Source organism: Passer domesticus, chromosome 6, assembly GCF_036417665.1.
Source record: "Passer domesticus isolate bPasDom1 chromosome 6, bPasDom1.hap1, whole genome shotgun sequence".
Lineage (NCBI taxonomy): Eukaryota > Metazoa > Chordata > Aves > Passeriformes > Passeridae > Passer > Passer domesticus.
In genome coordinates this window covers 38,835,226-38,855,715 of record NC_087479.1, presented here as the reverse complement: position 1 = coordinate 38,855,715, position 20,490 = coordinate 38,835,226, and the positions used below count along the sequence as shown (strand labels likewise).

At 42.5% G+C, this 20,490-nt stretch overlaps 1 protein-coding gene across 4 annotated transcripts in view; it reads left to right on the top strand.

Annotated features, from left to right (window-relative positions):
- AMBRA1 (autophagy and beclin 1 regulator 1) overlaps window positions 1–20,490 on the top strand; it is a 126,613-nt gene that overhangs the window by 103,042 nt on the left and 3,081 nt on the right. For all 4 annotated transcript variants that reach the window (XM_064424767.1, XM_064424766.1, XM_064424764.1 and 1 more), the window contains 2 exons: window positions 12,115–12,207; window positions 13,759–13,952. In XM_064424767.1, the coding sequence (XP_064280837.1) occupies window positions 12,115–12,207; window positions 13,759–13,952 (287 nt within the window). The remainder of the gene's footprint in view (window positions 1–12,114; window positions 12,208–13,758; window positions 13,953–20,490) is intronic.

Here is a 20,490-nt window from a genome sequence, read left to right as displayed (position 1 = left end):
CTGGCTCATGGACAGTTTGTCCACCAGGACCCCCATGTGCTTCTCCACAGAGCTGCATTCCAGCAGATCAGCCCTCAGCCTGTGTTGGTGCAGGTTCCCAGGTTCAGGACCAGCACATGCCTTTTTTGGATTTCAGTCAGTTCTTCTCTGCCCATCTCTCGTTCCTGTCAAGGTTCCTTTTGAATGGCAGCCCAGCACTCGGGGATATCAGCCATCCCAGCTTTGTGTCATCATTGAACTTGCTGAGGAGGCATCTGTCCCTTCATCTAAGGCATTCATGAATAAACCAAACAGTACTGGGTCAGTATTAACACTTAGGGGACACCACTAGTTATAGGCTTCCAGCTGGACTCTGTGCTGCTGATCATGACCCTTTGAGACCTCCTCAATCCACTACTTCATCCTCACATCCATCCTGCCCAATCCAATTTGCCTATGAGGATAACATGGGAGACTGTTACAAGGCTTGCTGAAGTCAAGGTAGACGACATCCACTTCTCTTCCCTCATCTATCTAACTAGCATTCCCATTGTAGAAGGCAGTCAGGTTGGCTAAGGGTGGTTTGTTTCCCTTTGGTGAATCCATGCTTGACTATTCCAACATCTGTGTAAATGAAGATATTTCATCTGTCATCCAGGAGAGTATTGCCACCTGGCTGCATACCCCACTTGGGTAAATTGGGCTAGCAGTTTGGATCTAGATACATAAATATATATATATATATATATATATATATATATATACATGTTTTTTATTAGAGAGCAAAGAGGCACAAATTAACTATGACTAGGTTGTGACTGCAAATTAGAGGAAGGTGGCAACCAGGTGGTTTCTGCAATAGCCTGTACATTTGTTGGGTGGATGCAAAAGATTCAGCTGTTTGGAAATGCATCTCGGCTGGCAGAGACAAGTGTATGACTTAATACTTGTGACTGAGGGTGAGACTGAGCTGCTGAGCCATGAGGCAGGTTTTGGTATTTTAAACCCAAGGTTCCCATCTTAATAGGTGTTGACAAGTTGGCTCTCAGAGCTGTTGTGCTTTAGGGAGGTGAGAGCAGGTCTGTGTGACCTGTTAAAAACTTGGTGTACTTTTCCTTCTGAATGTAAGTCTTTGAGGAATGGTCTGTGTGAAAGAACCCAGGGGACTGGATTCCTGTGCAACAGGAACCCAGCTTTTAGAAATAACTTCCTCTGCAAGTGACCAACAGGAGAAACTATTTACTCTTCACAAGTCTGATTTTGGAGCTGGAGCAGGAGGACTCAGGTCTGTGGTTCACAGGCAAATCCTGTTGATAAAAGAGTGTTGGCTCAGATGTGGCTTGGGAACAGGTTGCAGTCTTTATGAGGCTGTGACAGCTTTTTTCTCTTCCGAGGGTCTTGTAGTTCACTCTTGTGAAGGTTGCAAACTGGTAGACTTCCATACCCATTAGATCATGAGTCTGCTATCTGCTTCCACATGGCTCAGATTAACTCATGGTAATCTGTGCTTTTTGGATTTAAGATGAATTTGTGTTCAGTCCAAAAGTGTGGTATTGAAAGGCTCTGAGGCTGCCATGTTTTCAAGGGTGGGCACCACAAGCTAAATCAAGACATTAAATTGATAACAGCGATATTCAGTGAAAGAGCCATGTCAGATATAAACAGGAATCCCAATAGGCATACCACATGAGGCAGTGTGCTCCATTTAGGAACTGAACTACTGGGTATTACTCTACTGTGGCCTCGAGGTCTGTCACAGGAAGTGGCCCAGCAGTGTGAATTCCCCCACTCCTCTGTTGTCCTGCTGCACACTGACTTTTCTGCATGGCTGCTAGTGTTTTTTTAGTCTTCTCAAAGACGTTTTTATCTTGCTACATTCTACCTGACATCCTTTGTAGCTGTGGCCAGTAATAATCTTCAGTAAATCTCTCTTTCTTGACTCTGCATACTTCAAGGTTTGATTCAGTTTCTGAATCTTTGGATTTGCATCATGGAATGAAATCCTCGGTGTCTGTCTTGTATGGCAGAAACACCTCTACTGAATTAAAAAGGAATTTGATTCTTAACGCCCACAACCTTTCCTATCTTGTCACATCCCAACAAGAGCCTTCCCCATCAGAAACATTGCTGGTGGGGCATCTCAAACGTGAACTGTCTTGTGAAACATAAACAGGTGAGACCAAAAGTGGTGAGGAGCAGACTGCATGCCGCCCTTTGCTGTCTTTGCTTGTGGAGGAACACCATGGGGAAAAGGCTGGGGATCCAAATATCAATTGTTTGTTGTTTCATCTTGAGTGTCCTTTCCCCTGTGCTCAGAAGCAGGTTCTGGAAGGGCTCAGTGCTCACGTGCTTTTGCAAATACTGTTCCAGAAACCTCACTGTTCTGAAAAAATGTCAAGCTCTTGAAACACTTTGTCTAAGGCTGGTTTTTTAATGCAGGCATCCAGAAGAGAAGAAGGATTTCTTCAGCAGTCAGAACTTCTGGTAATGGAATTAATATACTCCTAAGGATGCATCTGGTTCAGAGACAGCATTCCTTAGATTTCTCTCATTGGGAAGTAGGTGTGGAGAGTCTCAAACTGATTCAGTGCTATTCAGTGTGCATATTTTAATTCTTTGGGGTGAGATCTGTTTCTAACATAAAATGATTCCAGGAAAATTATCTTTATGATAAATTCTTATGCTTTGCAAGCAATCACTGCATTTATCTGTCTGTGCCAATCTTTTTTTTCTCTGAGAATGGCATATCCTCTCATCTACTGATGGGGACAATGTGTCTACATCTAGTTATCAGCATTGGTAAAGAGATGGTAATCTATGCAGCTGCCTGGCACATCATGTCTCCCTGCTGGCTGGCTCCATTCCTCAGGCTCTGCAGCCTCCAGCCATGATGCCCCCAGCAGCATAAGCTGCATCCTTTGCCTTTTAAGAATAGCTTCTGGAGGGTGGAGTAAACAAGAAGACAGAAGGAGGAACTGTCTTCCTTCATGTGTAACCAAGGGATGTTAGGCACACTGCATAGGAAGTGTTCTCACAACAGTTAACTGGGGTAGCTGGAAATACTGTTTATGTCTGAGTCCTCCCAGCAAATAGCCTTTTGAAAGGCAGCATCTGCACCGGGTCTTTAACAAGGAAATGAATGTGTGTCCTGGACTTCTGCTGCCTGTTAACCACAAGATACATTGAATTGTCTAAATGAGGATAAAATATGCTTTGGATTGATAAAAGGAGGAAAGATGGCCCATTTTGCACTATAGATGCATCCTGCAAGCATACATTTGGATTTTGTCATTCTTGCATTTAAGAAAAAAAATAAATTAATTATTTCCAAATTCTGCAGGGAAGCCTAGGTAACCTCAGTGCCAAGAGGCTTGGTCATTGTAGTTGTAGAAGTAGAGTGCTAATGTGGAGGCTTGAAACAGTATTTCCATTCTGATACTATTTTTTATTCTTCTTTTCCTTTTTGTATGAGAATGGAATATCCAGGATGACTGATGGCATTAAGTGAAAGTCACCCTCATAAAATTCCACTTAAATATGTCTATGATTCCTAAAGATAAATTTTGAAAGCTGCTGAAGTCTTCAGTTACTAGCAAGTTCATTTCCCTCTCCCCATTCTTCAAGATGTACTGTAGGACTGACTCCTTAGTGGCATTTATTTTCCACCATGAGAAAGGGAACTTGTTACAGAGCTCTGTGTTAAGAAATCATAGCCTGGTATTTACCAGTTTGTGTTCTGCATCACTGGTCATCTGCAGGTCCTAACTGGTCCTCAGTTTCAGTAGCACTCTTTGTAAGAGCACAGCCACGTGCTGTAAAAACAATTATCAAATGCTTCACTTACATCTATTCAGATCACACCTGCCACCTTTTCTTCCTGTACTTTTTTCTAATTCTATCTTCAAAAGCAGTTAAATTTCATGCAAGCAATTATTTTACTAACTGCCTACTGAATGTGGCTCACTCTTTCATTGTTTCAATACATCTTCTTTTTTCTATTTGTTATATTACTCTCTTTAAGGATAAAAGTTACACTTGGAAGACAATAATAGTTTTAAGTATGACTTTCTTTTTGAAGACTGCTGCTAAGTTGACTTTTTTGCCCTTTTGTCATTTCCTCTTTTTTTTGTAACATATTAAAAACAGGTGCAAGTGACTCAAAAAAGTTAACTTTTTTAAAAAAAACCTCAAAATTAGTGCAACTACCTGCTATGTCTGGCGTATTTCTTACTCCCTAATTACATAAGTACCCTTGGGTGTTTTAGAAGTGGAGACTTCAGAGATGAGAGTTCAATATCTTGTCCACTTTGAAACATCATTGATTTTTGTCGTTAGCCTCACAAACGAATAGTCCTTTTTTCATTCTAATGCCATTTTCCTCATATTTATTTTTAGAATGTCTTTTCCCTCTCTTGCAGCACGAGTTCTCCGGCTGTCTTATAACCTTTTTTTTCCTCCATGGATCTATACTAGACCATGCTTGTTCACTTGTTTACTTCCTTGGCTTTCCAATAAGATTTTCTTTAATTTTCCAGTTTTTAATCCATATTATTTGTGGAGTTTTATTTAGTGTCCCTTATGCCTGTTTTTTCCGGCAGGACTCTGCTAATGAATCCAGCTAGCAAATAAAACAACCAAATTTTTTTTTTTTTTTATTTTCTTTCCCTATTTTAAATCTGTCTGCAAATGGTCTTGACTTCATGTCTACAAACTGTGAGTAGTTGGAGTAAGGATTGCAATTTTGGGTTCTTGAAGATTTTTTTTTCATTTTTTCTTTTTTTTTTGGAGGCACTTTCCCCTATATGCTAAACAGAATACTTTTTGGTTGGATAATTTCAAAGCTGCTGAGATTAAAAATAAAAAACTGCTTGCCCTGGATCTCATTGAGACTTGACCAAACCAAGATCTTGGTTCTGGAGCTTGGCAACTTTGTGTGTGCACATTCCGGTGTTCTATTAAAAATCAACATTTGCTATGCTTGCTAATTTTAAGCACTTATTTTGACATTGCTTTCTCCTATTCTAGATGTATTTTCCAGGTTTAGTTTGCTGGCATAATATCTACAAAACAAGCCTACTTCATCAATGTTAGCTTCTGCTAAAGCAGTAATGAAAGTTCAAATATGACTTATGAGTGACTTTGGCTCTCTTGTAGTGGTTGAAGATGTTTTCAGGCCTTAGAAGGCATAAACAATTTGCACTCCCCCAAAGACTCCTAACATCCTAAATTGTCTAAGCCACTGGAAGAGCTGATAGATCATAAATAGCCTAAGATGTTCTGAGAGTTCAAAGCTTATTTGGAGTATATTCTGCCTGCAATCACTTTAAGCAATTAACAAGGCTTTAGATTTTGAGAGGACTTAAGCACGTTGTCCATCTTTAGAGCAGTGTGGATGATAATATCAAGCTGAACTGTGCTTGTTTGAAGACCTTTAAGCTGTGTGTTCTGGAATCTGTTATTTATCTTCCAGAGGTGTCCCTACCTAGTACTTGGTGTGGTTGGAGCCAGATGGCGAAGGATATCATGGCATACTGGCAAGATTTAGTGAGAAGAAAGTCAGTGAAAATTCAGGAAATTCTTATTTGTTCTATTTCTGCCGTATTTATTTCAGGCTATTTGGCTTGGGTGTTGTGCTCATTTTCTCATAAACATGATACAAGTTACAACTTCCTATGCCACTCTGTGTAAACACAGTGTGTTTACATGACAGTAGTGTAAAAATTGTCTGAGAAAATCGCTTTTTAAAACTGTTCTGGTGTTTTAGCAGAAGAATGAAGGCTGGCTGAGAGGGACTTTCCTTGTCCTTGTTCTCAATACAGGTTTTTCTGTGCAGCCTTGCATTCATTAAGGACAGCATTCTCAACCTCAGTATTTTTACTTGAGTCCCAAGATAATAAAACATTCACATTTTCATACTAAACTCTTTTCTTTCTGCTCTGTAATTGTCTTGGTGCTTAATTTCCATTTGTTACTCCTATTGAATGTGTTCAAAGACTGATTCTTAATTGAAGACTTCTCCTATGGAATAAGACAAATTCCTCTTAATGCTTTCTGGTCATGTGTCATTCACTTTAAATTATTTTACAAGTCTGCTTATCTTCTACATGCAATCTGTAGGTAGGTTGCAAATGCTGACTCCTGGAAGTCACTTAGTTTTTAGCGTTGATCAGAAGAAACTATTCTGTTTGGGTTCTTCTTATTGTATTAATCTCTGTTTTCTTTCACTCCCTCTTCTTTCTCTCTGAAGTATCTACCAGCTTAGCTGAGTGATGACTCTTTTCATTAGCAGAGATACCAAAATTTTGCTGAGGGAAGATGGTTGTTAAGGGTCTGCCTTCTGTGTAAATCCTATCCACTATCCACAAGATCATGAACTGGATCCAGCCTTTAGTGTCCACTTGTAGACAGAACAAACTTGTATGTGTTTACATTGTTGAGACACAAGAGCTGCTGAATTAGCTACTGGTGCCACCAGCTTTATAAGGCTGACCTCATACAAATGGTGTGAGTTTGAATACAGCACCTTCAAAAATCCAAACATTTAACCTAGCTGGCAGGACTGCACAATCAAATGAACAGGACCAGTTGTCTTGCAAAGTGTTCCAAGCTGAGTTGGCACCCTCCCTGAAGCAGGCACAGAGCTACCAGCTGCACCAAGCTGCTGCTGTCCTGCTTCTGCAGCACCTTGGACAATTCAAGTAGGTATCAGGGTATGTTTCTGCATGGTTGCTGGTTTTCACACAGGCAAAATTTGCAGGATTCTGGAAAATTAGTGGGTTGTATCAGTGTGAGGAGTAAAAATGAGGCTGCTCTTAGATGCATCATTCATCTCAATGTGATGGACAGGATGATGTCATATGTCATTTAAATATCTGTGGTTGTCAATCATAAACTGCAGATCTTGTGTTCCTTGAATTTCTATATTCGATCTTGTGCCCTTCCCCTGGCTAGTTACACATGGGCTGGCACCAGTGAAGCTGCCACCTCTTCTTGGTCAAAGGGAGTTACTGCCCTGCAGAATTAGTCCAGAAATCCCCTTTGCTGGTTCCATACAGTTTGCGCAGCAGCCAGTTTTCACTTGGATTTGTCTCTGCACGTGGTTCATCGCCTGCACAGAAAGCTAAATATTTATGAAGTAGGGCGTTAGAAATTATTGTTTTCCCATCCAGGCAGCTGCTGGGAGTGCCAAACTTCGCCTTGTACTAACAATACCGTTGCCTAGCTAATCATGGGAGCTAGGGATGGGCTTGCTGTGCTGATCATCACCACGCTGGCAGAAGAGATAATGAGCTGCTGACAAGGATGCATCTGGAATCTGGCCAGCATTGCATTGCATTGCACGAGATACTGTGTGCTGCTTCTTCCTTCCCAAACCAGGACAATAGATTCCTGTTCCTTAGCATAGTGTCACCTTGCTCTCTTGTAGCTCACTCTATTCCTTGATTCAGTTTGAATGGCTTAAGAATGACAAGTTTACACAAAGGGAAGAAAGCATGTATTGGGACATTCAAATCCTTTGTAAACCAATCTGGTTTTGTATGCTTGCATTTAGTGATCTTGAATGGACAGTATATTTGAGAAATCAGCTTTAAGGAATATTTCCTTTTGTGGAGAAAGCAAACTTGGCAGCATGAAAATCAGGTGCATTGCATGGCATCAGAAAGGCAGTTTCTTTTCTGTGTTGGGCTTGCCATAGTCCTCATTCTGGTTATGAGGTTGTGCTGATATTTTTGGATGGGATTGCAGACAGCAATGTTGTCATCAAAATTTAATTCGGTACTATAGCAAACAAGTGGGCTGCTGTTGGGCCTTTCCATATGGCAGGATTTGGAGGAGAGCAGTGCATTTGCTCATTGCTGCTGTCTTCAGATTTCCCTTAAATCATCCCCTGATGATACAAGTAAAAAGGTAGTAAAGTGCTATTGATGCCTTCCTGGACATGCATACACCACTTGCAAATTATGGGTTGTTTTCTCTGCTGTCATGCTCCTGAACTGTATTGTTATGGTAGAGTTGGGGAGTTCTCATCCTAATCCCTCCTCGTCTTCAACTCCCAGTTTTGGATATGCCACCTGAGGGGCTACCCACATGTCTGAATCTGTTTGTGCTGACATGTGCTTTGTCAATTTGCCCTTCAAATACTAGTTAAGCAAGTGCACTAAATTGCATTTTAGTTCTCTTGTAATTTGTTAATAATGTTGTCATTAATTTCTAGTACTTGGTCCTAATTTCTTCCTGTAGACATAACTGAGCTGTGTAGGTAATACCTCTGTGCAGAGAGAGAGGCTTGCTAAGTTGTTGGCTCTTAATACTTAACAGGCTCCACTCTGAATCCTTATTTGACTTTCAGCAAAGCCTGCAAGTCTGTGCCCTTCATCCTCTCCAAGCTCGTTAATAATGTGAGCTGGACACAAGCGTGAAGGAAAAGTCCATCTTAGAACAGATCCCTGCTGGGAAATCCAGGCTGTGAGCAGCTCTGCATGTAACAAAGCTAATGGAAATTTCCAGGGAGGGCTTAGAGAGCTTAGTGACAGCCATAAAAGGGAAGAAAGTAAGAACCTGACTAAGTGGACTTCACTGTCCATGACTGACACAGTGCGGAGAATTGCAATTTTTCACCCTAAAGCCCTGGGCAACAAATGTCTTTTTTACTGCATCCACATCCAAGTGGCTCCATGCTATACAGAGCTTCTACCTTATGCCTTGAAAAATGTAAAGTGCTTCTAGCATTTCTATGTCTAGAGTTTGATGAAGCAAAAGTTAAATGCTTACATTACCTGAAAAATATTCATTTCTCCAGTGTAAGCTCTGCTTCTTTGGAATGAATCGTCAGGCCTTGATTTGCAAATCTCCTGGGAAACGTACTGTGAAAGGCTGCTCATTTACAAAATTCAAGCAGTATTTTGCAATGGGAGCTCAAAAACCTTTAGGCTTTCTGAAAAGGGAGATTGCACTATTTTAAATAGGTGTGGCTAAACCAGAACAAGTCATAAGCTTAATTGAAAATCTGATTTACACCAAGGTAACTGTGGTTGTCGCACACATCTTGTTGTGTACTGAAGTTCGTTTAAGGTCTGATTATGTGATGAAGTTTCTAATGCAAACATGGTGTTAAAACTGGCATTTAGCCCTCACAATAGCAGTATTTCTTTGATGAAATTCTGATTGATTAAGAAGAGACATTATGATCTTCATATGAAAGGTAGTGCCCAACCAGTGCCCTCTGTTAAGTTCAGGCGTATGCTCTCCTCACTGTATCTTGATGCACCTGAAGCATCTCTTCTCTAGGCTCAATCAGTCATCTAAAGGCTGGAAAACCTAATCAGGAGCAATCTTGATGCTGATCTTCGTGCTGTAAAGAGACCAATGTGGATTCCAGCTCAGAAAGGTACAAATGCATACAAAAGAGGACAGAGATGGTGCTGAGGGCCTTGTGGCTTTTGCAAGAGGTGGAGTTGGGAAAGAGTAATTTGTGTAGCTGGCCAAAGGAAGAGGCTACTGAAAGGTAGCAATAAAGATGCTTGCTGCTGCAGGGAGTGCCAGCTGTTTATTCTGAGCCACTTTTGCCCAGCAGGGAGACACACCAAATTAAAAAGCCAGGTTAAAGTGGTGCTGAGAACGTTGAACTCCCATCATGGCCTAAGCCTGTTTATTGGTGTTCCCAGAGTCAGCAGCTAGAGCAGTGGCACCATCTGCTACAAGTCCTCCTTTTAGGGAAGGAAGGCAAAGCCCTTGATTTTCTGGCAGTAAAGGAATAGCTAATAGGACCCTGACAGTGAAGCTCAGCTGATAAATGGCAGTGTTTAAAACCAGTATGAAAAGTTATGCATTAAATTGAATGCCTGTTGATTTAAGCATGTGCAAACTGACAGCATGAAGTTAGAGTGGACTTTGCTGTTCAACAACCTAACGGTACAGTAGTGAGACTCTGCAGAATAGGTAGGAGCATGGTCAGGAGCTTTTCATGGATGTATTCCATGTCAGCTTGGTACCATGATGCTTTTGTAGAAGTGAAATTGATCCACTCAAAGAAGTGTGTGTGCAGGAGCTGGACTTTCTGTTTATTACAGAAACATGGTGTTTGGTGGAAGAGAGGAAATATGGTATTGTCAGCTCCCATCTTGGCCTGGGGGAAGCTTTATGGTCTTCTGGTTTCTTGTCTTGAGAGCTAGCAAGCTGGCAAAGACAAGTAAGGCACACATTGGCAAAGAATACCAATCATGTACATAGCTGTACGTGATGTAGGGGACTATGCCTGTTCTTTGGGAAACATGAAGATGTGTGGAAGAAGAGGGAAAAGAGCACAGGTCAGCTTAGCTCTGTTGTGTAATAGCTGTAGATACCAAACACACTAGACTTTTTATGGAAATTTTGACTACGAGGTCAGAAAGTCTCTCTTGCCCAGGGACTGTGCTGCTTCACAGACAGCAAAGTGTGACAGCTAATCCTCAGCCAGTATATTAGGCAGGGGATGGAGCAGCCAGAGGGGCTGGCACAGTTTTAGTGACAAGTTACCATCTGTCAGTAAACTCAGAAACCTTTGTAAATCAGCATCTCACTGGCAGCTGCTTTCATGGGTTATAGTGCAGCACAGGACTAGCTCAGCACAAAAAATAAAAAAGCAATGGCTGGTTACTTCTTGTATCCTCCATGTGTGGTTTTGTTGACCTAATTTTGTTCATCTCTCACCCTGGGTCCTAACCTGGGGCACTATCATCCTGGCAGTCTAGCCCCAGGCCTCCGGTACACTGCAACATCCTCCGAGCTGGGGTTCTTGCCAATTCTGCTGAGACATCTCTTTACAGGGGCAACAGTTTTTATATGTATCTGAAACATCTCGTTTGTGCCTGAGCCGTAACCAGCTACCAACTATTTGCAGCAAATCCTTTCTGCAGATTATGGGACTGCCCCTAGTTCTGAGTCTGTCTGCAGGGTGCTGGAAGTCCAGTTCTTCACACACAGTTCCCTTGTGTCTACACAGGTCTTATTTTATTGGTTTGGGGTTTTTTTCTCCCCCACTTGCCTTGCTGTGACCACTGCACAGCACTGCTAACTCTCCACTCAGCCCCATCAGGTGTGTGCAGTCCAGCAGCCATGTGGTGGTGCACAGCATCACCTAGGCATTTCAGAACTCCTAGGCAGCTCATATGAGCTGTCAGCATGGTGTGGCAAAACACTCCAGGAAGTGCCTTCCATGCTAATGCAGCCCAGAGTGCTTCTGAAGGTGGAACACAGCAGTAGGTGTGAGATCTCTGTGCTGCCTTGGACTGCATAGTGAGTGCCTGTCCTGTGACATTTCTGTATGGCACAGAGTAAGCTGGATTCGCTCTCATCCTCTTCTTGGTGGGATGCGTACTTGCAGCATTATGGTGGTTTTGTTTCTGTGATTGTTGTCTTCAGAAGTGCTTGATAACCTTGTCTGTTCCTGTGAGCAGTGAGCCCTGACTTGGTGTGTCTTTTGGGGAAATGCTGTGTGAGAGGTTTCCAGAACATTGGTGGTTCCATTATACTTAGTAGCATTAGATGTAAAATTCAAGTTTGCACTTTTCATCAACAACCACACATACTGTTGATGCAGTACAAGCTCTTCTGTAGAAACTCATTAAAATATCCTCTACATCTGTCCTTGCTCCACGGTGGCTATCAGTGAGAGGGATGTATAAAGATTATCTGTAGATAGAATGAGAATCATTTGCAAAGAAATTAAATGTTGAATAAGGGCAGTGTCTTACTGACCATTACCTAGTTCAGGAAGTGCTTGCAGACACCACAGGGAGAATTGGCCGTTCCATTCCAGTTCTTTATTACTTACTTGGAGTTAGAGTAACCTGATTTTATACACACAGTTGTATGTCTTCATTGCCTGAAAATCTCTCTGCTCCTGTTGCTGTGTCTTGGTGCTAATACTGAATTGAAATGAATGGAATATTCCAGAGTAATCTGGTAATACAGCACTTTGTGTTTGCAGGGTGGTTTATGGTGATGAGCCCTTTTAATGAAAATGTGAACTGTAAGCGAGATCTGCAGTTTCTGTAGGGCAGAAATCGACACTATTCATGTTGTGGGGATGTAATGTGTGCTGGCTTGAACAGTGTCCTGTCATGCTAATATTTTTTCCTTTTTTGGCATTTTAAGGGCCTTAAACTCTGGAGTTGAGTACCACTGGGACCAGCTGAATGATAATGTCTTCACTGTGCATTCCAGCAGCAGGAGTACTGAGCGGCCTGGGTGAGTCTCCTGGGTGTTGGGTTAGAGAGACCTGACCCTTTCTGCTGTTTTTGTTAGCTCTGACATCACTTCTTTGTTCCCTTACCACTGGCAGCTTTAAATATGCAATTTTCTCCCCCTTTGGTATTGCCTGGTTGGATCACCTGGCCTTCTTCCAGCAAGTGACATTCAGTGCCCAAAAGTGCCAGTGATAGTAAAGTACATGTGTCATTCAGGGCCCCAATAACAGCTGTGGGAGGAACATGGGGGGCTAGATGCATCAAAAACACCATGTAAAGCAAATTATCTTCGGAAGGTAACTGAAGAACAGGGGAGTTGACAGACAGAGAAAGGGGCAAATATATGGTGCCGACCCAGTGATTGATGTTCATCTTTTTAATTGCTTGTCATGGGACTGTTGTTTCTCAGTAATAAACTCTAAAAATAAAGCTAAATCCCTTGATGTCCCCCTTGGCTGTTTCAGTCTGTCCAGTGCTGCCCATGCTATTGTTCTGAACCCAAGGGTGATGCTGCAGTCCGTTGCTTCTTGCCACAGTGACAAATATTTCTCTGTAAGCCAGCTGTTCTCAGCAAGAGGGTGATAGTTGTGTTTCTGAGTTGTGAGCTTCAGCATACCAATGAAGTTGTGAGCTTGTTTACAGGCAAATGTCTGGGCTGTCCTACAGCCTTGATCTGATTGTGGGTGAAAAATAAGCAGTAGAGATTCTTTACTCTGCCCTATGAGTGGATATTGCCACTACTTAAGTTTTTGACAGTATATACTCAGTCTGGTACAATGGCAGCTTGAATGCAGAAATACTGGTCCAGAATAAACTAGTTCAAAGAGAGAGCAAAAAAGTGTAGCAGGTTTCAAAGCCTTATAAAAAAAAGTTGTAAATGAGGCAGTCTTTCCTTGAATCTTTTAACCATTCCCAGCACTTAAGGGTCAGTTTAGAAAAGAGCGTGGTGGCGTTGTGAAGACTCAGCTGTAGCATTGTACACTTCAGCTGTTTGAGTCTGGGAGGCTGATGAGCCTTGGGGTGGTTCCTGTTGTTTGCTTTTGAGAACACAGGATTTCCCTTGTCTGACTGGAATGGGCAGAAATGCCTGCTGGAGTGCATTCATGTGCGATGCTGACAAACTAGGAAGTCCAGAGGAGGGAAAGGATACAGGCTACATCCATGGGAGTTAAAACTGCCCTGCTGTGCAGAAGGTTGTGTGTGTGTTTGTGCTTCTGCACTGCATGTTGTGCTGCCTCCTCAACACAGTGACTCCAAGACGGTTGTTCTGCAGGCTTAATGATGCTGCAGGGATATCTCTCTGTGCCTGTAAGACATGCTGCTCCTGTGGAAGGGTGAGTGGACTCTAAGACTCCGTTGGCTTGAAACTCAAGAGACCAGTGTGTGTAAATAAGTGCAGGTCACAATTCCTTCCATCCCTATCCTCATAGTGGCAAGCAGGCACCTGGTTGGAGTGAAAGCAGAAGAGAAGAGCATCACTTTCATGTTTCAGTCTTGCTGGGGCGTGTTGCCTTCAGTGATCCTGGACTTAGTTGTTTTTCTCTCTTTTCAGAACCAGCAGAGCTACGTGGAGGACAGACAGGGACATGGGCCTGATGAATGCCATAGGCCTACAACCCCGAAATCCCCCCACGTCTGTGACGTCGCAGGGTACCCAGACCTTGGCGCCTCAGCTGCAGAATGCCGAGACTCAGACAGAGAGGGAGGTACAGGAGCAGGAATCCGCCTCTGCAGGGACTGGTGAAGGTAGGAGATCACCACATATGGTCCACATCCTGTCAGTGCATTTGGATACTCCTTTTATCTCTTCAACAAAGATTTCTCCTGCCTGATTTGCCTGTAGCCAGGCATAGAAGATCAGAGAGTGAATCTCTGACCATATGAATAGAAAAGTTGTCTTTTTCACATGCTTTGAATAAGGAAATTTCATTCTTCTTCAGATCATTGTGTCTTTGTAGAATCAACTGTACTGCCTTCATTCCTCACACATCTCCTGATCTCCTAACCATCAGTAAGGCTGCAAGTTACAGAGAGTTATCCTTTCTGCCTCTGTGTTAGAGTTCAGCTTGATCCTCCAACTTATGCAAAAGGTCTGCAGGCTTCACAAGTTCAGTATTTTCATACAAAATAAAATACTGTAAATCACTTCTCACTATGTTTAGTTTGATTGATGAGGTATGTGATGAGTGCCCAGTTCAGCTATACAAAAATGTCTGTAGTGGTTAGCAGTCCAGGAAAACTTACCAACATGTAAGGAGCTGGAAACAACTACTGTGCAATTCCTGTACAAAGTCACTAATCTGTTGAAAACATTGATTTATTCAAGTTTCTTGTCTCAATACTGTAACATTGTGCTTTCATTCAGCTCTGAAGGCTTGGCTAGGTAGGGATTGGGCAGTATATACATGGGAAAGACAAGAGAAAATCAAGGAGGCAGTTTTGAAGTTGTTGGTTCATGATAAACCTCCTTGGCTTCGGGAAGCAGCCCACAACATGCCTTTGTGTGCCTGTATGCCTGCTTGTTCTCTATAATTCTGAAAGTTACGTTTTGGTGTGTGACTCTTCCACAGTTTCTGCTGTGTAGTATCCAGCATGTGTGATATGGCTTTGTGTTTCTCTGATCTCAGCTCTTCTGTACAAAGTTAAGTGGGAAATTCCTGCCCGCTGGGGTTTCCGTCTGCTTATCTCAGCAGAGCTGAGATTAACCTCTCTGCAAGGTTAGTACAATTGATGGTGTGTGAATGAGACTGGAACACAGACTGTCTGGACAAATGCTGAACTCATGGGAACTGGTTCTTCCACTGAATGTGGAACATAGACTGAGAACATGATACAGTGTGGGACCTTCTTGATCAAGGCCATGATGGCTGATGCTGCAGGCTTTTGGAGTCAGTTAAACTAGGAGAGTTCTCCAACATTGCTTCTCTCTCCTCCTGTTCTGCAATCATCTGACAGTTTCTTTATCTTGTTCTTTCTAACTTTTCAATTTCCAGATCTAGATCATGGGTATTAACTAGACTGTTAATGAGATGGGGAAAGGGCTGTTCTTTACCAGTGCCTTGGCAGGATATCTATACAAAGAAGAAAAACATATAACATTTGGAAGAAAAGGAGTATAAGCCATTTTCCTAGCATCATCAACTCTTGTGATGCACATCCAGTGTTCCAGCAGGCAAGACTAGGTGCTGTGGTGCTCTTCAGATGGCTAATCTGCCCGCTGTATGTGCTGTAACTCTGCCTGTTGGAAGGGAAACTGTGTTTCCTAATGGCATGATCTAGATGTCAGGGGCAAAAAGACAAAAAAAAAAAGAGAGAGAAGAAATGTGAGAAATGTGCTACCAGTAACTTGGGGTGTGACCCAGGGCAAATTATTAATCATCTACTAAATGGGAATTAATCTTCCCATAGTACAGCACACCAGGGGCTGTGGAGATTAATTAGTGTTTTGTATGGGGCTTTGAAGATGGAAATCACTATGTAAAGGCTTACCAGCATTATCAGCAGCAGAATGGATAAATCAAGTTTGATTCTGAGTAATGTAAAGTGGTTTAGTTATCACCCTGCCACAAGGGGCGAAAAAGCCCCAACCAATTGACCAACTGACCAACCAACTGAAAAAAAAGGTAAAAAAAAAAAAATACTAATGCTACCCTGAGAGTGGGCTTTTGTCCTCTGTCCTGTCAGCCCTGCTGTTGTGGGGAATTCTGCCTCAGGGCATTTCTTGCAGATATGTGCTTACTGTACAGAAAAAAGAGTATGCAGAATTGCATCAGAAATCTAATTAAGTTCTGTGTGGGTATAAATAGTTTCCTTTTCTCATGCAAAGCTCTGCGGGGACTTTGCTGCTCTGATTATCTTTCTACCTCCTTTGGAGGAATGAGCATATGATGACTTTATTAGAAGTGAATCCCTCTAATGTCTGAATCTTTCTGTTTTGCAACAGTTAATAGCGGACTTGTGAACTCTGCTCCCACACCACATATAAAGGAAAGGTAGTTAGAGTTGAGAGAAAACTAGGAGAGGTACCAAAAAATGCTTAAAACAGTGTTTGAGCTGTCTCCTATTTTCTTTTAAGCTGACAGACATAGTGGAAATAGTGATAGAGTTGTAACTTTGAGGCACCCTTAATTAGAAACAATCTGTTGGGCGTTATACTATGTTTTCCTTGCAAATAGACAGGCATGATGGGAGTGGGATCTGTATTCAGCTGGCAGATTGAATCTCACTTAAAACCCAACCAAAATTCCTAATGAGATTTAGTGGCCCAAAGTTTTAACCTTTAAAAATCATAATTCCTGCTCCAGACTATGTCAGTCTGTGGCTCCCACTTGTTCAGGCTGTTGCATCTTTGGAATACAGTGCAAAGGGCAATAACTGCAGGGTCTACAAGTGTGCCAAAGCTGCTGCAGGCTGAGCGAGAGGGACCTCTGCAGAGCTGCAGAACACTTGTTTGATAGTGGGCCCGTCTGTCTCCTGGCTGTTGAGAGATTACCTGTCTTTCAGGTAATCCAGTTTTTAAAGAGGAAAAAAAAAACAACAACAACAAATAACTGAAAAGCAATTGTCATCTGATTTCCTACCATCTGCATTGTCTTGCAGGGTTAAAATTCAGGTAGCTAGCTCAGTGCTTGTTGTGCAAGTAGGCACATGCATGAGTTGCTGAAATTGTAGCCATCCGAATATTTGCTGTCATGCCATATACAGCTTTTAACTTGTTGGGTTGAAGTGTTTATCACCAGCCAGTATAAATTTCCATTAGTTCCAACTGCTTTCAGAGGTTGCAGCAGATACATTTGAGACGGAAGAGGGCTGTAAAATGAAGGCTTGGGTTTGTGAGAGTCAGTCTGTTCGAACTGTTGGGAGTGAAAAAACAGTACATGCAAGTAAAACTTTCCTGATATAAGCAAAGCATCCTGAGGATGCCTGAGGAGCACTTAGAAGCAATCAGTGTGCCTGCATGTGATGTAACTTATTTAATCTGAGACATTAGGAACACGTGTCAAGGGGCTGCTTGGGCAGGAATACTTTGTCCCCAGCTGAGCCTCATGAATGCTAACAAGAAGAAACATGTTGTTTTATGTTAGCTGAACACGTTCTTGCAATGCTGTTGTCAGATGTGATGTGACTTTTGTGTAGTTAGTGTGGAAATGGGAACTGGGACACCAGGGATCAGCTTCCAGATCTGCTTTTCATTGTCCAAGTAGAAACGTGGGTAGACTTCTTAGCCTTTCATCTGCCCATCCATCTGTAAAATCTGTGTCATATGTCCTATAGAACTGTAAATTTTGGTTTCTCTTTAAAATCCTCTGAAAACCACTACCTAAAAAAAATACTTAAGTTCTAGAAGTATGTACCTATGCAAGCCTTTGCAGCGTGATCTACTCCAAGTACTTGGGTCTCTTGGGATTAAATTATGTGGGCTACTTTAAACTCTCTTTACAAAAGTAAGTTTCACTCATATGAATAGCCAAGGTGAGATATTACTAAGAAAATTCTTTCAAGTTAAAGCAGTTGTATTTTTTTCTGAGTTCTGTGGAGTTGTTTGGATTAACTACCTAAGAAAGGAAGTGTGAACATGTTTCTGGGCTTGGTTGGAAAGAAAAGTAATTATTGTGGCATTAAGGGAGATATAATTATTCATAGTTGGTTATACTGTGATGTGCTCCTCCCTTTTCTATTCTTATGCAAGGGGTGAATTAATGTAAAAATGCTGATATTTTTATCTTTGAGCATCTGAATTAGTGGGGCAGCTCACACCTCAGAGCTATTATTTCATGTTCTCCAAAGACTTAGATATCTCTGCAGTGCTTACTGTTCTAATTTTGAAGCTTTGTTTGCAAACATGGTTCCTAACTACTGCTGGTTTTAGAAAGAGGAATGTTGAAAACAGAAGAAAATCCAAGAGCAATGTCAGTATATTGTACAGATACAGGGAAGTCTGATCTCATCTTTGCTTCTGTGGACTTTGCATTTCATCAGGAGCGTGCCATTCATGCCCAGAGATAAACAAGTTGTACTGCCTATAAGTACTTCAGAGTACACTTCCTTTAGAAGTGGAAATACCCTGCCTTATGCCCAGCTTATGCAAGATGTTTTGCCTGTGTAGTTTTCTGTGTCAAATTCTTGTCTTGCTGGAGTAGCACAGAGGACTTTTTAAAACAGATGCATTATCTAGGGAATATTTAGTTAAATGTTTGAGACAGCTACATTGACAGAAATCCTCTGGTCTTTGGGATAATTGCTCTCAAGAGTAGTGTTTTGTTCTGTGTTTGGACTAGATGGGAGTTTGGACCTCTGGAAAGGTCACTTTGGTTACAGTAGGAAACATTTGTAGGAGCACAGCACTGCAGCAAGCTGATACGTGTGTGGTTTACAGCATTGCTGTTGTTTTGGGTAAGTGCCTGTGTGCCCACCCTGAACCTTCACCAAATGGAAGTCAGCTTATTTCACTTGCTCTGAATACTAATGTAGTCTGCATTGGCAGCCTGGTGAAAGAATGTGTGTGGGAGTCACCAGGCAGTAGAAACGGGCTGTGTGTGAATCTGTGCTGTAGCTCAGCTCAAGGCAAATGGCACAGCAAGCTTTGCTCTGAACAGCCAAAGTCATCGTTGAAACCTGAGAGAGGAAAAGAGGAGGACAGTCCCCAAAGCAGAGGTATTTGTTGGCTGCTTGAATGGTGAGGTTCACTTCTGGCTCTTGATGGGCTGGGAATTTCCAACATTGCGGTATCTCTGGCATCTGAAGGCTCACGCCGTGCTGGTTCCTGCTGTGCCATCAGCCCTTGCCTGTCTTCTGAGCAAGCAGGTGCCTCAACTGGAAATTCAGCCATGGCATGTGGTAATTTAGGGGTAGGGAAAAGCAAGGGGTGTTGTGGTGAAGCACATGTTTGTGATGCTGAGGAGCATTGGCTGGCTGGGAGTCCTTGCTGTTTTGCTGTTCTAGTGCTTCTGTACTGGACTGGTTTATAGTAAGTGATCTGTCAGGGGCACGGTACCTGCTGTTTCAGGAGTTCTGTAGATAGGCCTCTCTGGCATGGCTCTAGACCAGGTTGCAAATCTTGGCTTTCTTAAGCTTCCTCTCCACCCTGGCCAGATGGTTGGTAATGAAGTATGACTATGGCCTGAGAAGGAAGTGATGACTGAATCCAAAGCCATGCTTCTCAAACCTTCCACTTAGTTCTGCTCATAATTAATGTTTCAATATCCCTTGGAATGCATGTTTTTCACACTGGAGTTTTCCAGTATAATAGCTGCCTCTGTCCTCAGTCTTTGTACTGATAAGCCAAGTTCCTAGTTCATGCATCAGCCACATCCTAATTAATACATCAGCCACATCCTGAATAGGATTTCTCTGCTAGAGTTGTGGGTCAGGCTCTGTCCAGGGGGTATTCTTGCTCACTTCTCTTAGGCTGTGCTGCAAATTCTCATGTGGTTCCAGGTGTCTCTATGGTCCCACTGATGCTCTAATCAAGGGGCTAGGTATAGTACATATAGCACTTACTGCATTCCTAGCAGGAATCTACTTACACTACTGGTGAGATGTAAATTTGCCCTTGATGTCCATAATATTTCTGCAGGAGGGCAGTATGTTAGCAGACTTACTTGAGGATGAAATTAACTTTGTCCTTTGGTGGGGGACGCTGGCAGTGCTTGATGAAAGTACCACTGAGCCCATGAGAAAAGGGAATAAGCTGTCACTGACTGACTGCATGGCATCTCTCAAGTGGCATGGTGCAGACTTTGCTGAGTATCTTAGCTCTTGTGCTGGATACATGATCATCCAATCATTTAGGATGGAGAACACCTCCAAGATCATCAAGTCCAACCTTTGACTGAACACCACAGTGTAACTAAACTATAGCACTAATTGCCATGTCCAGTCATTTCTTGAATAGTTCCAGGAATTGTGACTCCACCACTTCCCTAGGTAGTTAAAATGAGTAACCACTGTCTCAGTGAAAAAAAATTCTTCCTAATGAACCTCCCGTGGTGCATCTTGAGACCATTTCCTGTTATCCTGTTGCTAGTTAACTGGGAGAAGATGTTGGCTGCACCACCCTTCAGGTAGTTGTAGGGAGTGATGAGGTTTCCCCTGAGCCTGCTTTTCTCCAGGCTAAACAACCCCAGCTCCCTCAGCTGCTCTTCTTATGACGAGTGCTCCAGACCCTTCACCAGCATCATTGCCTTTCTCTGGATGTGCTCCAGTACCTCCATGATCTTTCTTGTTGTGAGGGGTCCAAAACTGGGCACGAGGTTCAAGGCATGGCCTCACTACTGCTGAGTGC